The sequence below is a fragment of the Pelodiscus sinensis genome, chromosome 3, assembly GCF_049634645.1.
Source record: "Pelodiscus sinensis isolate JC-2024 chromosome 3, ASM4963464v1, whole genome shotgun sequence".
NCBI lineage: Eukaryota > Metazoa > Chordata > Testudines > Trionychidae > Pelodiscus > Pelodiscus sinensis.
This window is the reverse complement of record NC_134713.1, coordinates 28,088,772-28,106,382: the sequence shown is the minus strand read 5'-3', so window position 1 is coordinate 28,106,382 and position 17,611 is coordinate 28,088,772. Positions and strand designations below refer to the sequence as shown.

Sequence of the window (17,611 nt, the reverse complement as noted above, 5' to 3'; positions counted from 1 at the left end):
AGGTTGTTCACTTATGCTCTCAAGTGTTTTGGAAAAGTATCGCTGCAGGCACATTGCACATTCCATTGCATGTGCCAAAATTGCATATGCCATGGCTCATGTCTGAAAAGTACGTTTTCAAAAGGCCTTCAGTTTTCTACTGAAGATAAGTCATTTAGACAGAGACCCCTAGAGTCTAGCTTGGAGTCTAATAAATCACCATGTGTCAAAAACAGTATATAAGCAAAATGAATTTTTCCTGCACGACAGTCACTTGTAATTGTGCCACAAATTTAAGCACGTGCTTATTATTTTTATAGATATTTGTAAGAGTTTTAATTGTTTTTCATCACTTTTCAGCTTGATTGTGGAATCCATCCTGGCCTGGAAGGAATGGATGCCCTTCCTTACATAGATTTGATAGATCCTGCGGAGATTGATCTCCTCTTAATCAGTCAGTAAGTTGCATTTAGAACAAGAATTAATGCTTGCAGCCTGCATACGGATCCGATCATCTCCAGCCCCACCCCAAATCAATTATTTAAATGAAGAAAAATAAAAATTAATTTACTTGGTAAATCTTCTAGTGCTGTTATAAAGAGATGTATGATCAATTATTCTCCAAGCCTGTGAAGGTAGGACAAAAAATAACCAGTTTAATCTGCATGAAGAGGGAATTATATTAGTTTTAGGGGGACATTTCTAACTGTATAGGTAGTTATGTTATTCCAAGGCAGGTAGTGGAATTCCCATTATTGGATATTTTTAAGAACAGGCTAGACAAACACCTCTGAGGGATGGTCTAACTTTACATAGCCTTGCTTCACTTAATGACCTTTCAAGGTCCTTTCCAAATCTGCATTTCTATGGTTCTCTGCTTTGAATTCTGTCATGTTAATATATTAACTATTAATATGTCTGTTTTAAGTTTCCATTTGGATCACTGTGGGGCTTTACCATGGTTTCTGCAGAAGACCAGTTTTAAAGGAAGAACATTTATGACTCATGCTACAAAAGCTATTTACAGGTGGCTTCTTTCAGATTATGTCAAGGTTAGGTAAGTTGGTTGTTTTTACTGTTCCTGTCTGACCAATGGGGGAAGTGTATGTGAAATGACACATTGATTTGGAGTGCTTTGGGTACAGTTTATAATATCTTATATTTTTAAAAGACCACTGTCAGTTTAATAATTCATGTGTACATTTCTTCAAAAGTTCACTTAGGCTACTAATAACTTTTTAGAGCATTAAAAATGAAGGAAAAATACATCTAATTTACTTTTAATTATTTGTCATGTTTACTTTTTGCAATAGATTAATCAATCTGTAGTCAATTTCACTTTTAGTAGGTTACTAAACAAAATAAAACAATACACAAGTAAAGATTCACTAAGAAACTGGTTATATGTAATATCTCACCCTCAAAGTTGTTCTAAGATGGAGAGGTGGCTTTTAAGCCATCTTCCTGCATGCACAAATTCTCACAGCGCCACCTACCTCTTCTGCAACTCCCTTCCCATGTTGCTGCCTCTCTATCAGAGGCAATAGTGCGGGGAAGATGGCAGGCTGGAGCCAGTGCTCCCAGGGAGCCGGCTTTTAAACCACTAACCTCAACTCCACTCTCCATGGTGCTGCCAGAGGCTTAAAAGCTGGGTCCGCGTGAGCACCAGCTCCCACTTGCTTCTCCCCTCACGCACACTGCTGCCTCCAAGTGGGAGGAAGGGCCTTGTGGGTAACCGTGAAGGGCTCATCGGTTAACCATTTAAACATATACACTTTCACATTTCTAGTTCTAATAAGGTTCTTTCACAGACCAGAAAGCCATCCAGCCTGGGCCCAGTCCTTCTTCCCAGTTCAGTCTTAGATGTTTCTAGCAGTCATCTTGGGTGAGGTAGCCAGGAAAAACTGACGACGACCAAGATTGCTTCATTCCCTACCTTTAAATTAAGTTTTACATAAGGCTGGAATCCTTTGTGTTCAGTTGAAACTTTCCCTTTGCTCTTGTGGGAAATATAATGGCACCCACGATGGATCCCAGCATCAGGTGAGAGGGCCACATCACCCCTCCTCTCCGGCTTACAGGAATAACAAGTCTATTCATAGATCATTGTCCTGAGTATTGAACTTTTATTTCATTATTACTAAGTAGTAACACAGATTTATGCATCATATTTCTGATTTACAGAATATGTGCATGCAAATGGGATAATCTTATTCAGTAGATTACAACCTACTGTTCTAATCTACTGAAAAGAGGCAATCAGTCTGCAGCAGTTCTGCATCAAGGAGAGTATCACTCCAATAACCAGAGACTTGCTGGAGTCATTTTGCAAATAATCTCAGCAGGACTTTTTCCCTGAATCCCCAATAGTCTCTGAAGCTCTGTGTTCCACGAATCATCTTTGCCACTTGGGACATTCCATTGATCAGTCTATTTACTACAAGGGACAACAGGAAATGACATCTGTTCTGTTCTCAGGTGGGCCTCAGTCTGGTTACCTGACCAGAGCCTTTCACTTCCCCTGGCAATTAGTTCTCCTGTGCGCTTCTCCTCTGAACTCAGTCATTCCACAGGTCATCCATAAGCTGAGAGTGAATCAGACCAAGTTCGTTGTTATTTTCCTGGCATAGGAGAGGCAGTGTTGGTTCTGATCTTCTTGCATTGTCAGTTCAGGCTTCCATATGCCTTCCTTTCCATCCTGATCTTCTCTCTCAGAATCACAGTCACACTTTGCATCCTGTGCTCAGCTCCCTCAAACTCACTGTATGACTGCTCTGTGGCTGAATGAGAGGAATAGTGGTTTCTGGTGACTGTTCAACAAATTCTAGTCAGTAGCAGAAAGTCCACTAGCAGAATGGCCTATTCAGCAAAATGGAAGCAGTTTTCAGTGTGGTTATTGGCCAGTTGGGTTTAACCAATATCTCTATCCAGGACATCTTGGCATATCTGCTACATCTTCAGTCATCAGGACTTGCACTTAGCTCGGTATCTGGCAGTGATGTCAGCGTTTCATCCATCCTTTCATGTAAGATTGGTATTTTCCAACGTCATGATAGCAAGAGTCTTAGAAGGAATTCTTCATATCCATCTGCTGGTGCAAGTACTGGTTCCTTGGTGAAATTTTAACATGGTCTTAGCAGCTCTGATAGGACTTCTATTCAAGACACTGGCATCTTTCCCTTTCCTCTTTTGTGTTAGACTGCATTCCTGGTAGTAATTGTGACTGTTTGGGACCTCGGGGATATCCCCTGAAGTGCTTAGACACAACTGAGCTCCCGCTTCTCTGCCAGCCTGGACCCCCCCTTTTACCTGGCCTTGCTGAGCCAGGCTCTCCCTTCTCCACAAGTAAAACCCATAGACAAGAACACACTCAGCTGCAAATACAGACAGAGATCAGTTTGAGGAGGACTTCAGAGATTTACTCCAGCACCAACTTTTGCCTAAGTTGCCATTCTTAAGCCAAATAAACTTCAAAAACAGACTGTAATGGGTAATTTTCTTCTTTAGGTATTCTGACCTTCTTACTACTGTTGAAAGTGGGCCACATCCACTCTGGTTGAAATAGACTTATTCACTTTGCATCACTCCCATCTCTGTATTTACGTATATATCCCTCCCATCTGATTCTTTCACTTCATGCGTCTGATGAAGTGAGCTGCAACTCATGAAAGCTTATGCCCTAATAAGTTTGTTAGTCTTTAAAGTGCCACATGACTTCTTGTTGTTTTTGCTGAAACATGCTAACAAGGCTACCCTTATGAAACTTGTCAATTTTGAATGGGGATATCAAGTGGAGTTACAAAATCTATCAATTCTGTAAAGTAAACCATTGAAACTAGCTGATACTTAGCCTTTTCATTTTTATACAGCAATATTTCTGCAGATGACATGCTGTACACAGAGACAGATCTGGAAGAAAGCATGGACAAAATTGAAACCATCAACTTTCATGAAGTAAAAGAGGTGGCAGGAATCAAGTTCTGGTGTTACCATGCTGGCCATGTCCTGGGAGCAGCCATGTTTATGATTGAAATAGCTGGTGTGAAGGTATTGTTTTTTAGTATAGAGTAGTACTCCTTGTCACAAATATTTTATAAGTCTTGTTCAGAGCTCAAAATGTGAAAATAGGCAAGCAACCCCTATCCAAATATATTTGGAAGATCTAGGAGGCCTTGTATTGGAGTGTTATTTTTAATCAGTTAGAGCCGTTGAGTAATAGCAGTTTTACTGAAGTGAGCAAGGGCTTTGTGGAACAGGTGAGTTTTAAGTATATGACCTAAGTGTGGAAAGATTTAGCAGAGAGACTACTACACTATGGTCTGAGAAGTTACAGGTCACCTGTTGCTAGCTGTCCTTGCATTTAGTAATAAAACTGCATTAAAATGTAACTTAATCCCATAAATATTTATTTTCTTTTGTTTGTCTAGGAATTTAAAATACTCTTCACTAAAATACTATAGAGCCTCACATTAATTAATGTTCACTACATACACCCTGATGTGGTAGGACATATTATTTTTTCCATTTTTGTGCACATGAATCTGAGCACAGAAAAAATATTGAATGTATCCAATGTTATACAAGAAATCTGTGGCAGAATCAATCATCAAACACAGATTTGTGAGCCCCATTGCAATACCTTCTCAGAAAGACCATTTTTCTCCCCTGTGAGCAATAAGTGTTCACAGATACACTAGGAAGTTAGCATAAATGGGAGAGGAAATGTTTTGTTTAGTTGTGAATGGGAAGTGATGATCCACAAGGTAATTTCTCTATTAAAATATACTTTACATTATGAAAATTTGAGAACCTCTGGTTTAGCAAAATTTAGAAAAGGTTAAGCGCATATTTTGAGAAGACTCTAATTAAATAGCTAGAATAAAAATGAGAGGAGGTATTGGTCTTCTTGTTGATCATCAGTTGGGGATAGGAAGAAAGCCTTTCTTCTCTGTTGTGAGTATTGCTCAAATTATTGTTTTTTAAGTACATTGTGTTCTCTGTTTTCTCTTGAAGCTTGTGATATATGCTATAGGATATTTATCATTTTTATCACAGGCCATTTATCATTTCCACTGTTGGTCATCTGTGTTCTTATTCAAGCTTTTGAGCATGATTTGTATTTAAATTTTCTTCAAAGGAGTGATTGTAGGATACCCTATAGTTCACTTTAGCTGGGGCTCAATTTGGTCTTTATTCTGGAATAAAGTTAGGAATTGATCTGTGAAGAACCAATGTTTTGGAGAACAGGATAAAAACCTAACTTGAAAGCATTTTAAATTATGGGTTTTACTTTTAAAAAATTGTGACATTTTCTGAAGGTAATGATGTGGAAATATCAGAGTCTTTAGTACAACATAGGCTAATTAAAATAGTTCCTTTTGAGTCTTGTTCATTATGCTGATATTTTCAAATGGAAATGCTTGAGTGTACTTTCTTGCATCCCTCTGAATATTTTTAAGTTCTTAATGGTCTGTGTATAGGTGCAAAACTCTAAAAACATCACTGTAACGGAAAGGAGGGACTACAAAATTGGTAATACTTATGTCTACAGCTGCTTATGATGCACTTGAAATACTGCTTGAAATCTTTCAGTCATTGGAATTCAGATTTGATGGCTGTATTAATAATTACCATAAAATCGCGAGTATAATGCGCACTTTTTTCTCTTTTTTTTTTTTTTAGCATCAAAGTCGGGATGCGCATTATCCATAGGAGGATTTTTTTTTAAGTTTTGAACTCACCCTTGGCAGGCGTGAGCTCGGCATGCGGACAGCTGGGCAGGGGAAGTCCCCCAGCAGGCGCAAGCCCGGCGCGCAGGCAGCTGGGCGGGGGAGGACACCCGGCAGGCGCAAGCTCAGCATGCAGGCAGTTGGGCAGGGGGCAGGTTTCCTTCCCGTTCCTTCCCTCCCATTCTCCTGTATAATGGGTGTGCATTATACTTGCGATTTTACAGTAAACCTCTAAGAACAGTGTATTTCTCAAACCAATCTTCAATACAGGTACATCTGAAGCTTTTATTAAAAAATCTACAACATTAGCATTGCTAAAATATTAAATTTTTCCTCTACAAAACATGTTATTAATATCTTTTTTGCTGAGCTAGTCATTCTATCTAATTATGTGTTTTTTTCTTTCTGTCATAGCTTTTATATACAGGTGATTTCTCAAGACAGGAAGACAGACATTTGATGGCAGCTGAGATTCCTAATATTAAACCTGATATTCTTATCATTGTAAGTTTCACACTGTCATTCCTTTAAATTGGTAGTTGGGAATGTCTAGAGGGACTTACTAAGATCTGAAGTGAATATCAAAATAAAGGTGGAAGCTTAATAGTGACATATAACTTGAGTATTGTGCATTATGTATCTCTTACTGCCACACTGTAGGGGAAATCAATACATCCTGTCAACTTCTGTGATTTTTTTTTTTCCTATTGAATTTCTTTAAAGTGTTCTGTAAAGGAACTTAGTGCATGGCTTTTCAGTCTTAAAAATCACTTTCCTGGCACCATCTCCCCACAATGCTCTTGCAGGGTTTTCTCATTTGTGATGATACAATATAGTGCATGCTGGAGTTTGAGCCAGCTCACTATGGCAGGGATAGATATTTGAGTGACCTCACAGAACAAAGGTAAGCTTTTAGGGAGTAGTTTGCTCAGTGATTCTCTATCTTGGCCAGTATTTAGCATATAATAACTTCTGTATAGTGTGTTTCAGGCCAGTCTCAAGGCACTCTCCAAAGCTTCAGGTCACTTCTTTAACCTGTGTAAACCCCAACCTGTCCCAGACGTGTGCCCAGAAACACACTAGAACAGGAAAAAACAACAAATGGTCTGGTAGCACTTTATAGACTAACAAAACATGTAGATGGTATCATGAGCTTTTGTGGGCATAGCCCACTTCTTCAGATGACTGTGCCCATGAAAGCTCATGATACCATCTACATGTTTTGATAGTCTGTACAAGAAAAAACAACAAATGGTCTGGTAGCACTTTATAGAATAACTCAGCTACCCCCTGAAGCTACTAGAACAGGAGTAAGACAAGGAAGTAATTCCAACCAGTTGACTCTATGGCAGTAAATATGGGCAGGACACCCGTTAATGCCCCTTTTCTTGCAAGAAGTATTAAGGGACTTATTAATTACACATAGTTAAGACCTTGTTTTTATACTATCTCTGCAAGAGAGCATCTCCAGCATTATAGTGTCCCCTGCCAGCATAATGTAGCATTGGATAAATACTGAATCAAAGAAAAGAGTGGCATCTGCTACTTTACCTTTGAGAGTATACTTTGGTCCTGTGGAAAATTTATAGTTAGGGACCTACCGATTACATGGCTGTGGAAAATGTGTCATGAACTGTGAAATAAGCCCTTCCATATAAAATTTGATCTCCCCTTGCTATGGGACCACCCTAGTCAAGGGTTCCTAGTCCAGCTAGACTGGTGAGGGAGAGAACTTATCTTTCCCCTGTTTGGCAGCTTTTGCTCTAGAGAAATATCAGACTACCTCAGAGTGCCTCCCCCTGCTGCAGGAAGTTCTCTGCCCAGCACCAGAGATACTTACAGCTGGAGGAGTCTTGGGGAGCTGGGTGTGATCTCCCCCTACTTATGGAAGCACAGCAGCCAGAGGGCTCCTAACTGTAAAGGGACAGGACTTATATTTTCGTTGTATGGCAGCTCGAGGGGAGTGGGGCGGGGGGAGATCGGACCCAGTTCCAGGTACCTTTCGGGTTAGGAAACCCCTTCGCCACCACCATCACCCCTTAACCCCCCCCCCCCCGCCCCCGCCCCCCCCCCCCCCGCCCACACATCTCAGTTACAAAACTGAAATTTCAAGTGTAAACAGCTGAAAATGTGAAACTGGCCAATTTTAAAACCTGCTAAAGTGAACTGTGAATTTGGTAGGGGTTCTATTTATAGTGTTATGAGCTGCTTTTCTGGTAAAGAAATTCCTTGAGGCTCCAGACAGATCTTGTTTAGACTGTGAATTTGCCCTGATTTCAGCTAGGTGCAGCTGCACTCATACAACCCCAAATTTAGGCACTATTTACGCTCATGGAGCTTATCCTAGTTTCAGGCAGCATGAAGAGCAGTTTTGCTTGTCTACACTAGGGTTTTGCATTGATGGAGCTATATTGATGGCTGACCAGCTTTGGCTGAAATCAGAGCAAACCCTCAATAAAGACAAGATTTTAATGAAAGGGTGGGTTATGTTGAGGGATCACCTCAGTGCACCAAAGTACAGCTCTGGCTACAAAGTCCGGTTCTTTTGCTGTTGTAGCTTTGGCTCAGAGTCAACAGTGCATATGTATTTGTTTTACATATGTGGGTGAACATTTCTTGTTTAGTAAGAGGAGCATTTACAAAAACGAGAATAGTGTCAAAATGCTATTGTCTCTGCTGCCAGAGTCTCTGCGTACACAGATCTCTGTTTTCACAACAAACTGTATTCTCTGAATTCAATGTACTTTTTCTCACTACAATTCATGTTTTCCTGCAAGTCAAGTGAGGGTCATGTATGCATTGCATTTACACTGTAAATAGAAGTTCTGTTGCAGTAAGATAACCTCAACATGCTGATTAGCATTTTCAAGTTGATTTCAAATACGAGTATAACAGAATTGAGGATTAAGGTCTGTATCAGCGTTTTAATAATAACTCTGTATATACTTTACTACTTAGGAATCCACCTATGGTACCCATATTCATGAAAAAAGGGAAGAGCGAGAAGCAAGATTCTGTAACACTGTTCATGATATTGTAAATAGAGGAGGTAGAGGTCTCATTCCTGTCTTTGCCTTGGGTCGAGCTCAAGAGCTACTTTTGATCTTAGGTATGTATCTTCACAACATTTAGCACTGAATGAGCAAAATACATTGGATATTTTAATGTCTGTCCTTATATGTACAATAAGTTGTTTATTTTTATTTATTTTATTGTTTGATTGATTAAAACAAATCTTTCACTACCTTTGCAGTGAGCTAATGACTTAAAAATTCCAGGGTGGCTTGATTTAAATCAAGATGGCTTAAATCAGGGCCTTAACTCACCAAGTGGAAAGCCTGGATTTAAATAATTGATTTTAATCACTTTTCCATTTGTAAAGTCTCAGAGGAGTAGCAGTGTTTGTCTGTACTTTAAAAACAATGAGTAGTCCTGTGGTACAAATATATATGTATCATGAGTGTTGGGGGGGGGGGGAAGGGGAGACATTTCCTCAGATGAGCTTGAATCAAAGTGGGTTTTGCCCAAGAATCTCATGATACTATATATATTTTTGTCAATCTTTAAAGTGCCACAGAACTTCTCGTTGTTTTCCAATTGTAGTTCAATTAGTTCTTAAAGAAAAGTGCATTTTCATTGCTTGACGTAACCTTTAAAACATGTTGATTTAAAACTAAATAGAGGTTTTATACTAGGTTTGGGACACCTTTTTGCTACATAAGATGCTATACTATAACATTTACTTAAGCAAATATGTTTAATATTTTCAGATTCTCCTTAATATATTTTAATACATAGGAAAATGGTGAATGATGTACTGCTTATTTATTAGATAATTAGTCTTTTGATTATGTTATCTGTCAAGCTCCATTAGGATTGTGATTAGAATTTAATTAAACACACAAAACAGCATATAAAATATATTGTATTAAATAAAATAACTATTAATGTTTTAGATACACATTTCACATTTACAACTAAAAAGTTATTAACGAAACAATGTTTCTATAACTACTGAACTACATGTATTATTTCAGGACAGCCTAGGAACTGTTTCAAATATGCCCAATTGAAAGTGACTGGATCTTAACTTCCTACTCATTGAAGTCCCTTAAAAATGACACAAGTATTACTTAGGCTTTCTTTCGGTCTTTTAAAATTGGTAGATCTCATCCCATCCCTCATTGTCCTAGACTAGAAGAGAGAGACAACTTTTCCTGCTTATTTATCTCCCAATTAATTTCTCAATATTGAATGACTTAATTCAATTTTTTTTAAAATATTCTTTCTGTGCCTGCAGAAATGGCTACTACTGTGAAAAACTGGTTTAGCACATCAACAAATTCTGGTTCCAGGACCTTAGCTCCACCCATCAAGACCAAAACTGAATTTCTCAGCAATGTTTTTTGCACATTATTCAATTTTCCTTTCACACCCTATATCCACCAATCTTCCAGCCATGTCTACTCTGCCAGATGAAGTGTAGCTTGGTCATAATAACTGAACCATGCAAATAAAATATTTGTTCTGAACAAGATAAAAGATTGAACTTGTTGAGTAAATTAACTGAGAAGTTATTTCATCAATGGCATCTTGCTGGAATCTTCTGGCCCTGATTTCAAATTCATCCATGGTTTTATGTGGGTCCCTCCACTCATCTGAGTCTCAGAAGCTTTGATTACCAAATCTACATAGTCTGCTAAGTCTAAAACAACACCTTCTCACCACTTGTTTGTAGAAGTTGTCACTTGGATTCCATGCAAACTATTCTTCTGCTGAAATCACTGTTAGCCAACCACTCAATTAAGTATCTAGATTAAAACAATTGTTAAAAGAACATACAAAACTGTGAATAGCAAAATATAAATGACACTTTCTTCATTTATAGAAAAGTTGGTGAATCATAATAGTTGAGACAGTTTAACTAAAACAGTTTGGCAAAAATCAAACAACATTCAAAGTACTCAATTAAAATAAAATAAATAAATTTTCTCTCCCAATTTTCCCCTTCTATAATTTACCCTGCCCATGGTTCTCTATTGGAGGGTTAACAATATCAATACCTGGTGCAAAATGCTCCCGAGAGAGGGATAACAGCCCGCCTTCTGCTGTTGGACTCAGCTTCTCCCAATTCACATAGGACACATGGCCCCTAGTAAAGCAGCAGCCCTGACTGCTTGCCCTCCTTGAGTATCTGACCCGAGCAAAACTACTACACCCAATTCTAGAAATTTCTTGATCTGAAGTACTAGGTCTACCTAGCAACAATGACCCACTCCTATCCACTCACCCCCATGTCACTTATATTAAGGATTCGGCTTATGGGTTACAAATGAAACTAACGGCAGAATTGGGGCTCAGAGTAAGTAGGTGTAATTTTAGTGGCGTGTGGTATACAGGATAGCAGACTAGCGCAGGAATGAGCAATAATTTTTGCAGGGGGGGCCACCAAAATTTTTGGAGTAGGTGATCACAGGCTGCACTTTTCTATTATATTAATGGAGGGGGTGTGCATTATGGGAGGGAGTTTGGGTGTAGAAGGAAGGTGCGAGCTGCAGACTGCTCAAAACTGCTGGCTGATACTAGTAACTGTGTCTCTGTACACTCCTTGGATGGAGAGGGTCAGCGGGTCTTCACGTGCTGCCCACATCCACAAGCATACTCCCGCAGTTCCCACTGGCCAATTTTCTGGCCAATGGGATCTGTGAGGATGGTTCTGGGGAAGAGAACAACACACAGAAACCCACTGCCTCCCTCTCCAAAGGGCAGACTGCCTGGGCACCCTGTTGCCCTGTGGCACATTTTCCTCTGGCCCTGGCCTGGAGGGTCATGGTGGAATGAAAGAAAATGTCTGATGTGTGATATTTTGCCTACCCTTAGGGTAAATGATCTGATGTCCCTTCTGGCTTCCAGTTCTATGCATCTGTGAATTTGGCTTGCAGAATTTTTAATGGTGATATAATGAAGTCTCACTAAGACTCTTAAGATTTATTTTCTATCTGTAAGATTTTTATAAGTAACATTTAACATAGATATTTCAGCCTATACAGTGTTGTTATAAAAATGAATTGAATGTACTGTAAAAGCATGAATATTTATAACTAGGATTTTAAATTGGTGGTTATATGGTCTTCTGTTGAGAAAAGACTGAGGTTTGAATGTTTTCTCTAATAGTTTATTTTATCTTCACTCCTTTTCAGCTTTGTTACACACACTCCCAAATAACAAAGGTCAAAAGAGGCATGTTGATATTTTTTTTATTACTTAGATTTCCTGTCTCTTAATAGCAGTGAAAATGTTTGAAAACCTGACTTTATAAAACAATATTGATTCTGAAAAATGCATGTTTGGAAGCTGCTAATACATTTAGGCCTTTTTAAAATGTTCCTCTAGATGAATACTGGCAGAATCACCCAGAACTCCATGACATCCCTATATACTATGCCTCCTCTTTGGCAAAGAAATGCATGGCAGTGTATCAGACATATGTAAATGCTATGAATGACAAAATCCGCAAGCAAATCAACATCAACAATCCATTTGTTTTCAAACACATAAGTAATTTGAAGGTGAGTGTGACTACAGCGTATTTCATGACAGAGGTAAGATGTATCAAATACTTTGCAATTATATGGGGTTTAACTAGTGAGTAAAGTATACTTTGCTAGGAATTTAATTCATTTATTAATTCAGAGGTTATAACAGAATCTTTCAACATAAATCTGCTTTCTCCTGTTAATGACACTTGTTATTTTAACCTCCATTCTATAATGTTGGCTGGATTATGCACATCCAATATGTGCTGTCTAATTTTCATTGAAATCCCACATATGGTTTCTCAATAGGGATTTCTGTCTAACTTTATCAGTGCTGTGTGCATGCTCACTACATAACCTTAATTTCACCATGATCTCTTTTATTTCTTAGTTTGGACAGAAGAATATTTGGGTATTTCTGACTCTCATTTGGGTGGTAGGCTACTGCTATACTTGTCTTAACTTAGCACAGGTACTTTAACTGAAAGTTTATGGAGGATTTCAGCTTAGTTTCTGGAACAAACATAAAATCATACACTAATATAAGGCTTTCATTGAAGTGTATTTGAAATAAATAAATAGGGCAGCATTTGCCATACTTCTGTAATTTAAAATATTCACATATTTAAATTAGTTGTTTTATTCAGTAATAGTAGTCGTTATACTGAGGCCATATTATCTATCCATTTGCTATACGTAGGTTTGGTAAGGTGGAGAGCATTCCCTTACACTTTCTTTTTATCAAGAGCCACAAAATATCCTTCATGGGCAAAGATGGGAGGGATGCTGCCAAAAGGTGACCTCCATGAAGATGAAGTATGATCTTCCCACATAGGTCCCCTTTTGCATGTGGATTAGGAATGCAGTCAGGCTCTACTTATTGGTATCAACTATACGAAGTAATATTTTTCCTTTTTTTTTTTTAAGAGTATGGATCACTTTGATGACATTGGCCCTAGTGTTGTTATGGCTTCCCCGGGTATGATGCAGAGTGGTTTATCAAGAGAATTATTTGAGAGCTGGTGTACAGATAAGAGAAATGGAGTCATAATAGCAGGTTACTGTGTTGAAGGAACACTTGCCAAGGTGAGTTATTACCATTTGACTGATATGATCGTTTACATGTTTCAACAAAAGGAATGATCCCTGGTTGGATTATGTATTTGAACTTGTTAAACAATAAGGTTGTTGTCATGGATGGATGGATGACTAAATACACTCTAAGCCAATTGTACCCTGCAAAAACAAATTAAATGTCCAGTAACAGTCTATTCTTACGTGGAAAAAATATTTTCTGTATGCTATTAAAAAGGCGAAAGGCTCACCTATTAGCAGATAACTTGTCCCAGGAAAGTGGTCTTTTTCACCCTATTAGAGTCCATGACTAAGCTCCCACTTACATCAGATTGGGATGCTTAGCACTTTTACTTGCCATGAAGTTGAGACATTGTTGACAGAACATTACCATCTAACTTTCTGCAATTAAGAAAGGACTGCAGAATCCAATTCTGCAATAAGAGATAGATTCACAAACCTTGTATTGATTTCACTGAGAGTTATGGTCATAGGTCTAAGAGCCAAATTAAATCCTAAGTGTCCTATGCAAGGGACAGGATGCATAAGAAAATAAGAACGGCCGTACTGGGTCAGACCAAAGGTCCATCTAGCCCAGTATCCTGTCTACCAACAGTGGCCAGCACCAGGTGCCCCAGAGAGGGTGGACCGAAGACAATGATCAAGCGATTTGTCTCCTGCCATCCCTCTCCAGCCTCTGACAGACAGAGGCCAAGGATACCATTTTATCCCCTGGCTAATAGCCTTTTATGGACCTAACCTCCATGAAATTATTTAGCTTCTCTTTAAACTCTATTATAGTCCTAGCCTTCACAGCCTCCTCTGGCAAGGAGTTCCACAGGTTGGCTACATGCTGTGTGAAGAAGAACTTTCTTTTATTAGTTTTAAACCTGATCCCCATTAATTTCATTTGGTGTCCTCTAGTTCTTCTATTTAGGGAACTAATAAATAACTTTTCTTTATCAGCCCTCTCCACACCACTCATGATTTTATAGACCTCTATCATATCCCCCCTCAATCTCTTCTTTTCTAAACTGAAAAGTCCCAGTCGCTTTAACCTCTCCTCATATGGGACCCATTCCAAACCCCTAATCATTTTAGTTGCCCTTTTCTGAACCCTTTCCAAGGCCAAAATATTTTTTTTGATGTGAGGAGACCACATCTGTACACAGTATTCAAGATGTGGGCGTACAATAGTTTTATGCAGGGGCATTAAGATATTCTGGGTCTTATTTTCTATCCCTTTCCTAATAATTCCTAGCATCCTATTAGCCTTTTTGACTGCCACTGCACACTGTGTGGAAGTTTTCAGAGAACTGTCCACGATAACTCCAAGATCTCTTTCCTGATTGGTTGTAGCCAAATTAGCCCCCATCATACTGTACGTATAGTTGGGGTTATTTTTCCCAATGTGCATTACTTTACACTTATCCACATTAAATTTCATTTTCCATTTTGTTGCCCAATCACTCAGTTTGGTGAGATCTTCTTGGAGTCCCTCACAGTCTGCTTCTGTCTTGACTATCCTAAACAGTTTTGTATCATCTGCAAACTTTACTACCTCACTGCTTACCCCTTTCTCCAGAGCATTTATGAATAAGTTGAAAAGGATTGGTCCCAGGACTGACCCTTGGGGTACACCACTAGTTACCCCTCTAGCATGTATGTGTTTAATTTTTTTATGACTGATCCTAGGTGTGTGTGATTTTTATAATGTGTATTTGTTCAAATGTTTACCATTTAAACCAACTACAGTTAGTTATTTTTCTGGTTCTCAAAAAGTGAATAACTGGATATATTGTATCTGCAGAAGATTTTTCAAATACCTTGTTTATTGAAAGGAGAACTTTTTCTTGTGTGACAGCACATAATGTCTGAACCAGAAGAGATCACAACTATGTCAGGACAGAAGCTCCCATTGAAGATGTCTGTAGACTACATTTCTTTTTCTGCTCACACAGATTACCAACAAACCAGCGAGTTTATCCGAGCACTGAAACCTCCACATGTGGTTAGTGTGCATGTTCATTATTTCTTGGGAATGTAGGTTGTGTCATTTGTTTGTCAGCTTCAGTATTGTACCTCTGTTAGAGGCCAGTCCTTGCTGATGCAAAGGTAGCAAAATACTCTTTGCCTTGCTACACCAGCAAAATGTAAATACCTGGTTGATTAGCGATAGAAATGTTTTGGTTGATTAGCAGCACTGTGGGTGTGTTGAGAGAACCTCCCTGAGATGAAGTTACTCTGTGCCCTATTTGAGCAGTTAAGTTTTGTGTATGTGGCTACTTGTAAGATACACTACAGAACAAATAAAGTGTGGCTTGTGGTCACTATTACCAAAGTGAACCAAAGAATAGGTGAGTTTCCAGGTATTTTGGAGAATAAGGAGGTTATTTAGTAAAAATTACTTGCAATGGAGTTTGTTTCAAATTATCAGGGCAACATCATCTCTTTTTTGAGAGAATATTCCTTGTTAAGTGTGAAACTGTTGCTTGCAGATATTAGTGCATGGAGAACAGAATGAAATGGCCAGATTGAAAGCAGCATTGATACGAGAATATGAAGATAATGATGAAGTTCACATAGAAGTTCACAATCCTAGGAATACTGAAGCTGTGACATTAAACTTCAGAGGAGAAAAGCTTGCCAAGGTATATGAATAATGTTTTCTTAACCACAGTGTAGCATTTTCCTCTTTGATGAGCATTATGTTTTTCCTTTAAGAATATGCTTGCTTTTAATCAATTTCATATTGTGCTTCTTGATGACTTCAGTATACTAGGAGAAGGAAAGAGTGTAAACACTTTTTCTTTCAGCCTGCCAACGTCTGTGCTGATACAGATGTGTCTGCCAATGTTGTCAAGTCTCTTGATCTCATTCCATATGGAACATGTTCCAGGACGCCAGCCCTAAATAATCTCTTAACAAAGAATAGTACACCAATCTCTGTAGTGTCAGGTCATTGACATTTATTAAATGAATGATGTAACAGATTTCATTTGCAATTTAGGAAATCATTAGTTAACCCCACAGCATCTCAAAAAGACTGTGTGTATTATGAAACTAAGGCACTATCTATTTTGGCTGGATTATATAATGCTGATTCCTTTCAGACTCTCTTAAAATTAACTTTGTTCTTGAACATCTCTCATCTCAAGTTACTTTTAGGAATGGGATGACAGGTTAAAAATGAGTGTATCCATCAGAAGATATTACATACATTCCTTACTTTTTCTGCTTCTTAGAACTACAATGGGAAACCAAAGATATGTTTTACCTAAAGATATTTCTTGGAAAACAGAGCTTCAAATTTGGATGCAATAGGATATTCTTGATACTAATGAATCTCTACTGTTCTAGACTTAACTCTTGAAAAATGAAGAGAGTTATGACAAACGACAACATTATTTGATGCAATGATAAGTCTTGGAATAAAAGCTATGAATATTGGACTGTAAGAGAGTAACTTTATACATGTGACCTCACAGTGGTACATATAGAAAAATGTATTCATCCATCATCATTTTTCATGTATTCCCCTTCAAAAACTCTAACCCAGACACTCTTTGGACAGTTTGTCTGAAATTATATATAATCAATCTTCTGCTTGAGTAAAGACTTTAATTTTTTTTTTTAAGTTAGATAAAGATTTCAAGGAACATTTGAAAAATGAGTAAATGTTATTCATTAAACATCTGATCCTATTCCCATCAAAATCAGTGGAAAAAATCACAGAGATTTCCATAGGTAGGATCAACCCCTGTTACATCTTGCAGACTGGCTGACCCAAGTATTTTTAGACTCAGAGGTGAAGAAGTGTATACAAGTAGTCTTGAGCACCCTAGGCTACGGCTACACTGCCGTTTTTTGCGGAAGAAGATATGCAAATCATGCTCGCATTTGCATATCTTCTTCCTATTCTTTTTGCAGAAGAGGTTTTGCCAATAAAAACCCCATGTAGACGGGGCCGTTGGTCAGGAAAAAACCCTCTTTCGCAAGATCCTGTAAACCTTGATTTTTGAGGAATAAGGGATCTTGCGAAAGAGGGTTTTTTCCCAACAAATGGCCCCGTCTACACCAGGCTTTTTATCAGCAAAACCTCTTCCTCAAAAAGAATCGGAAGAAGATATGCAAATATGAGCGCAATTTGCATATTCTTTTCCTCAGAAAAACAGCAGTGTAGCCGTAGCCCTCAAGACTAACAAAAAATGTAGATGGCATGAGCTTTCGTGGGCACAACCCACTTCTTCAGATGAATGGAGTTTAAGGGGTCCAGTTTTCAAATAAATAGCA

The 17,611-nt window shown here is 38.4% G+C and overlaps 1 protein-coding gene across 1 annotated transcript in view; it reads left to right on the top strand.

The window, feature by feature from the left end:
* CPSF3 (cleavage and polyadenylation specific factor 3) overlaps positions 1–17,611 on the top strand; it is a 47,188-nt gene that overhangs the window by 4,861 nt on the left and 24,716 nt on the right. The window contains exons 3-11 of the mRNA XM_075923515.1: positions 340–437; positions 908–1,036; positions 3,849–4,026; positions 6,123–6,212; positions 8,667–8,817; positions 12,102–12,277; positions 13,172–13,330; positions 15,183–15,329; positions 15,817–15,969. Of these exons, the coding sequence (XP_075779630.1) occupies positions 340–437; positions 908–1,036; positions 3,849–4,026; positions 6,123–6,212; positions 8,667–8,817; positions 12,102–12,277; positions 13,172–13,330; positions 15,183–15,329; positions 15,817–15,969 (1,281 nt within the window). The remainder of the gene's footprint in view (positions 1–339; positions 438–907; positions 1,037–3,848; positions 4,027–6,122; positions 6,213–8,666; positions 8,818–12,101; positions 12,278–13,171; positions 13,331–15,182; positions 15,330–15,816; positions 15,970–17,611) is intronic.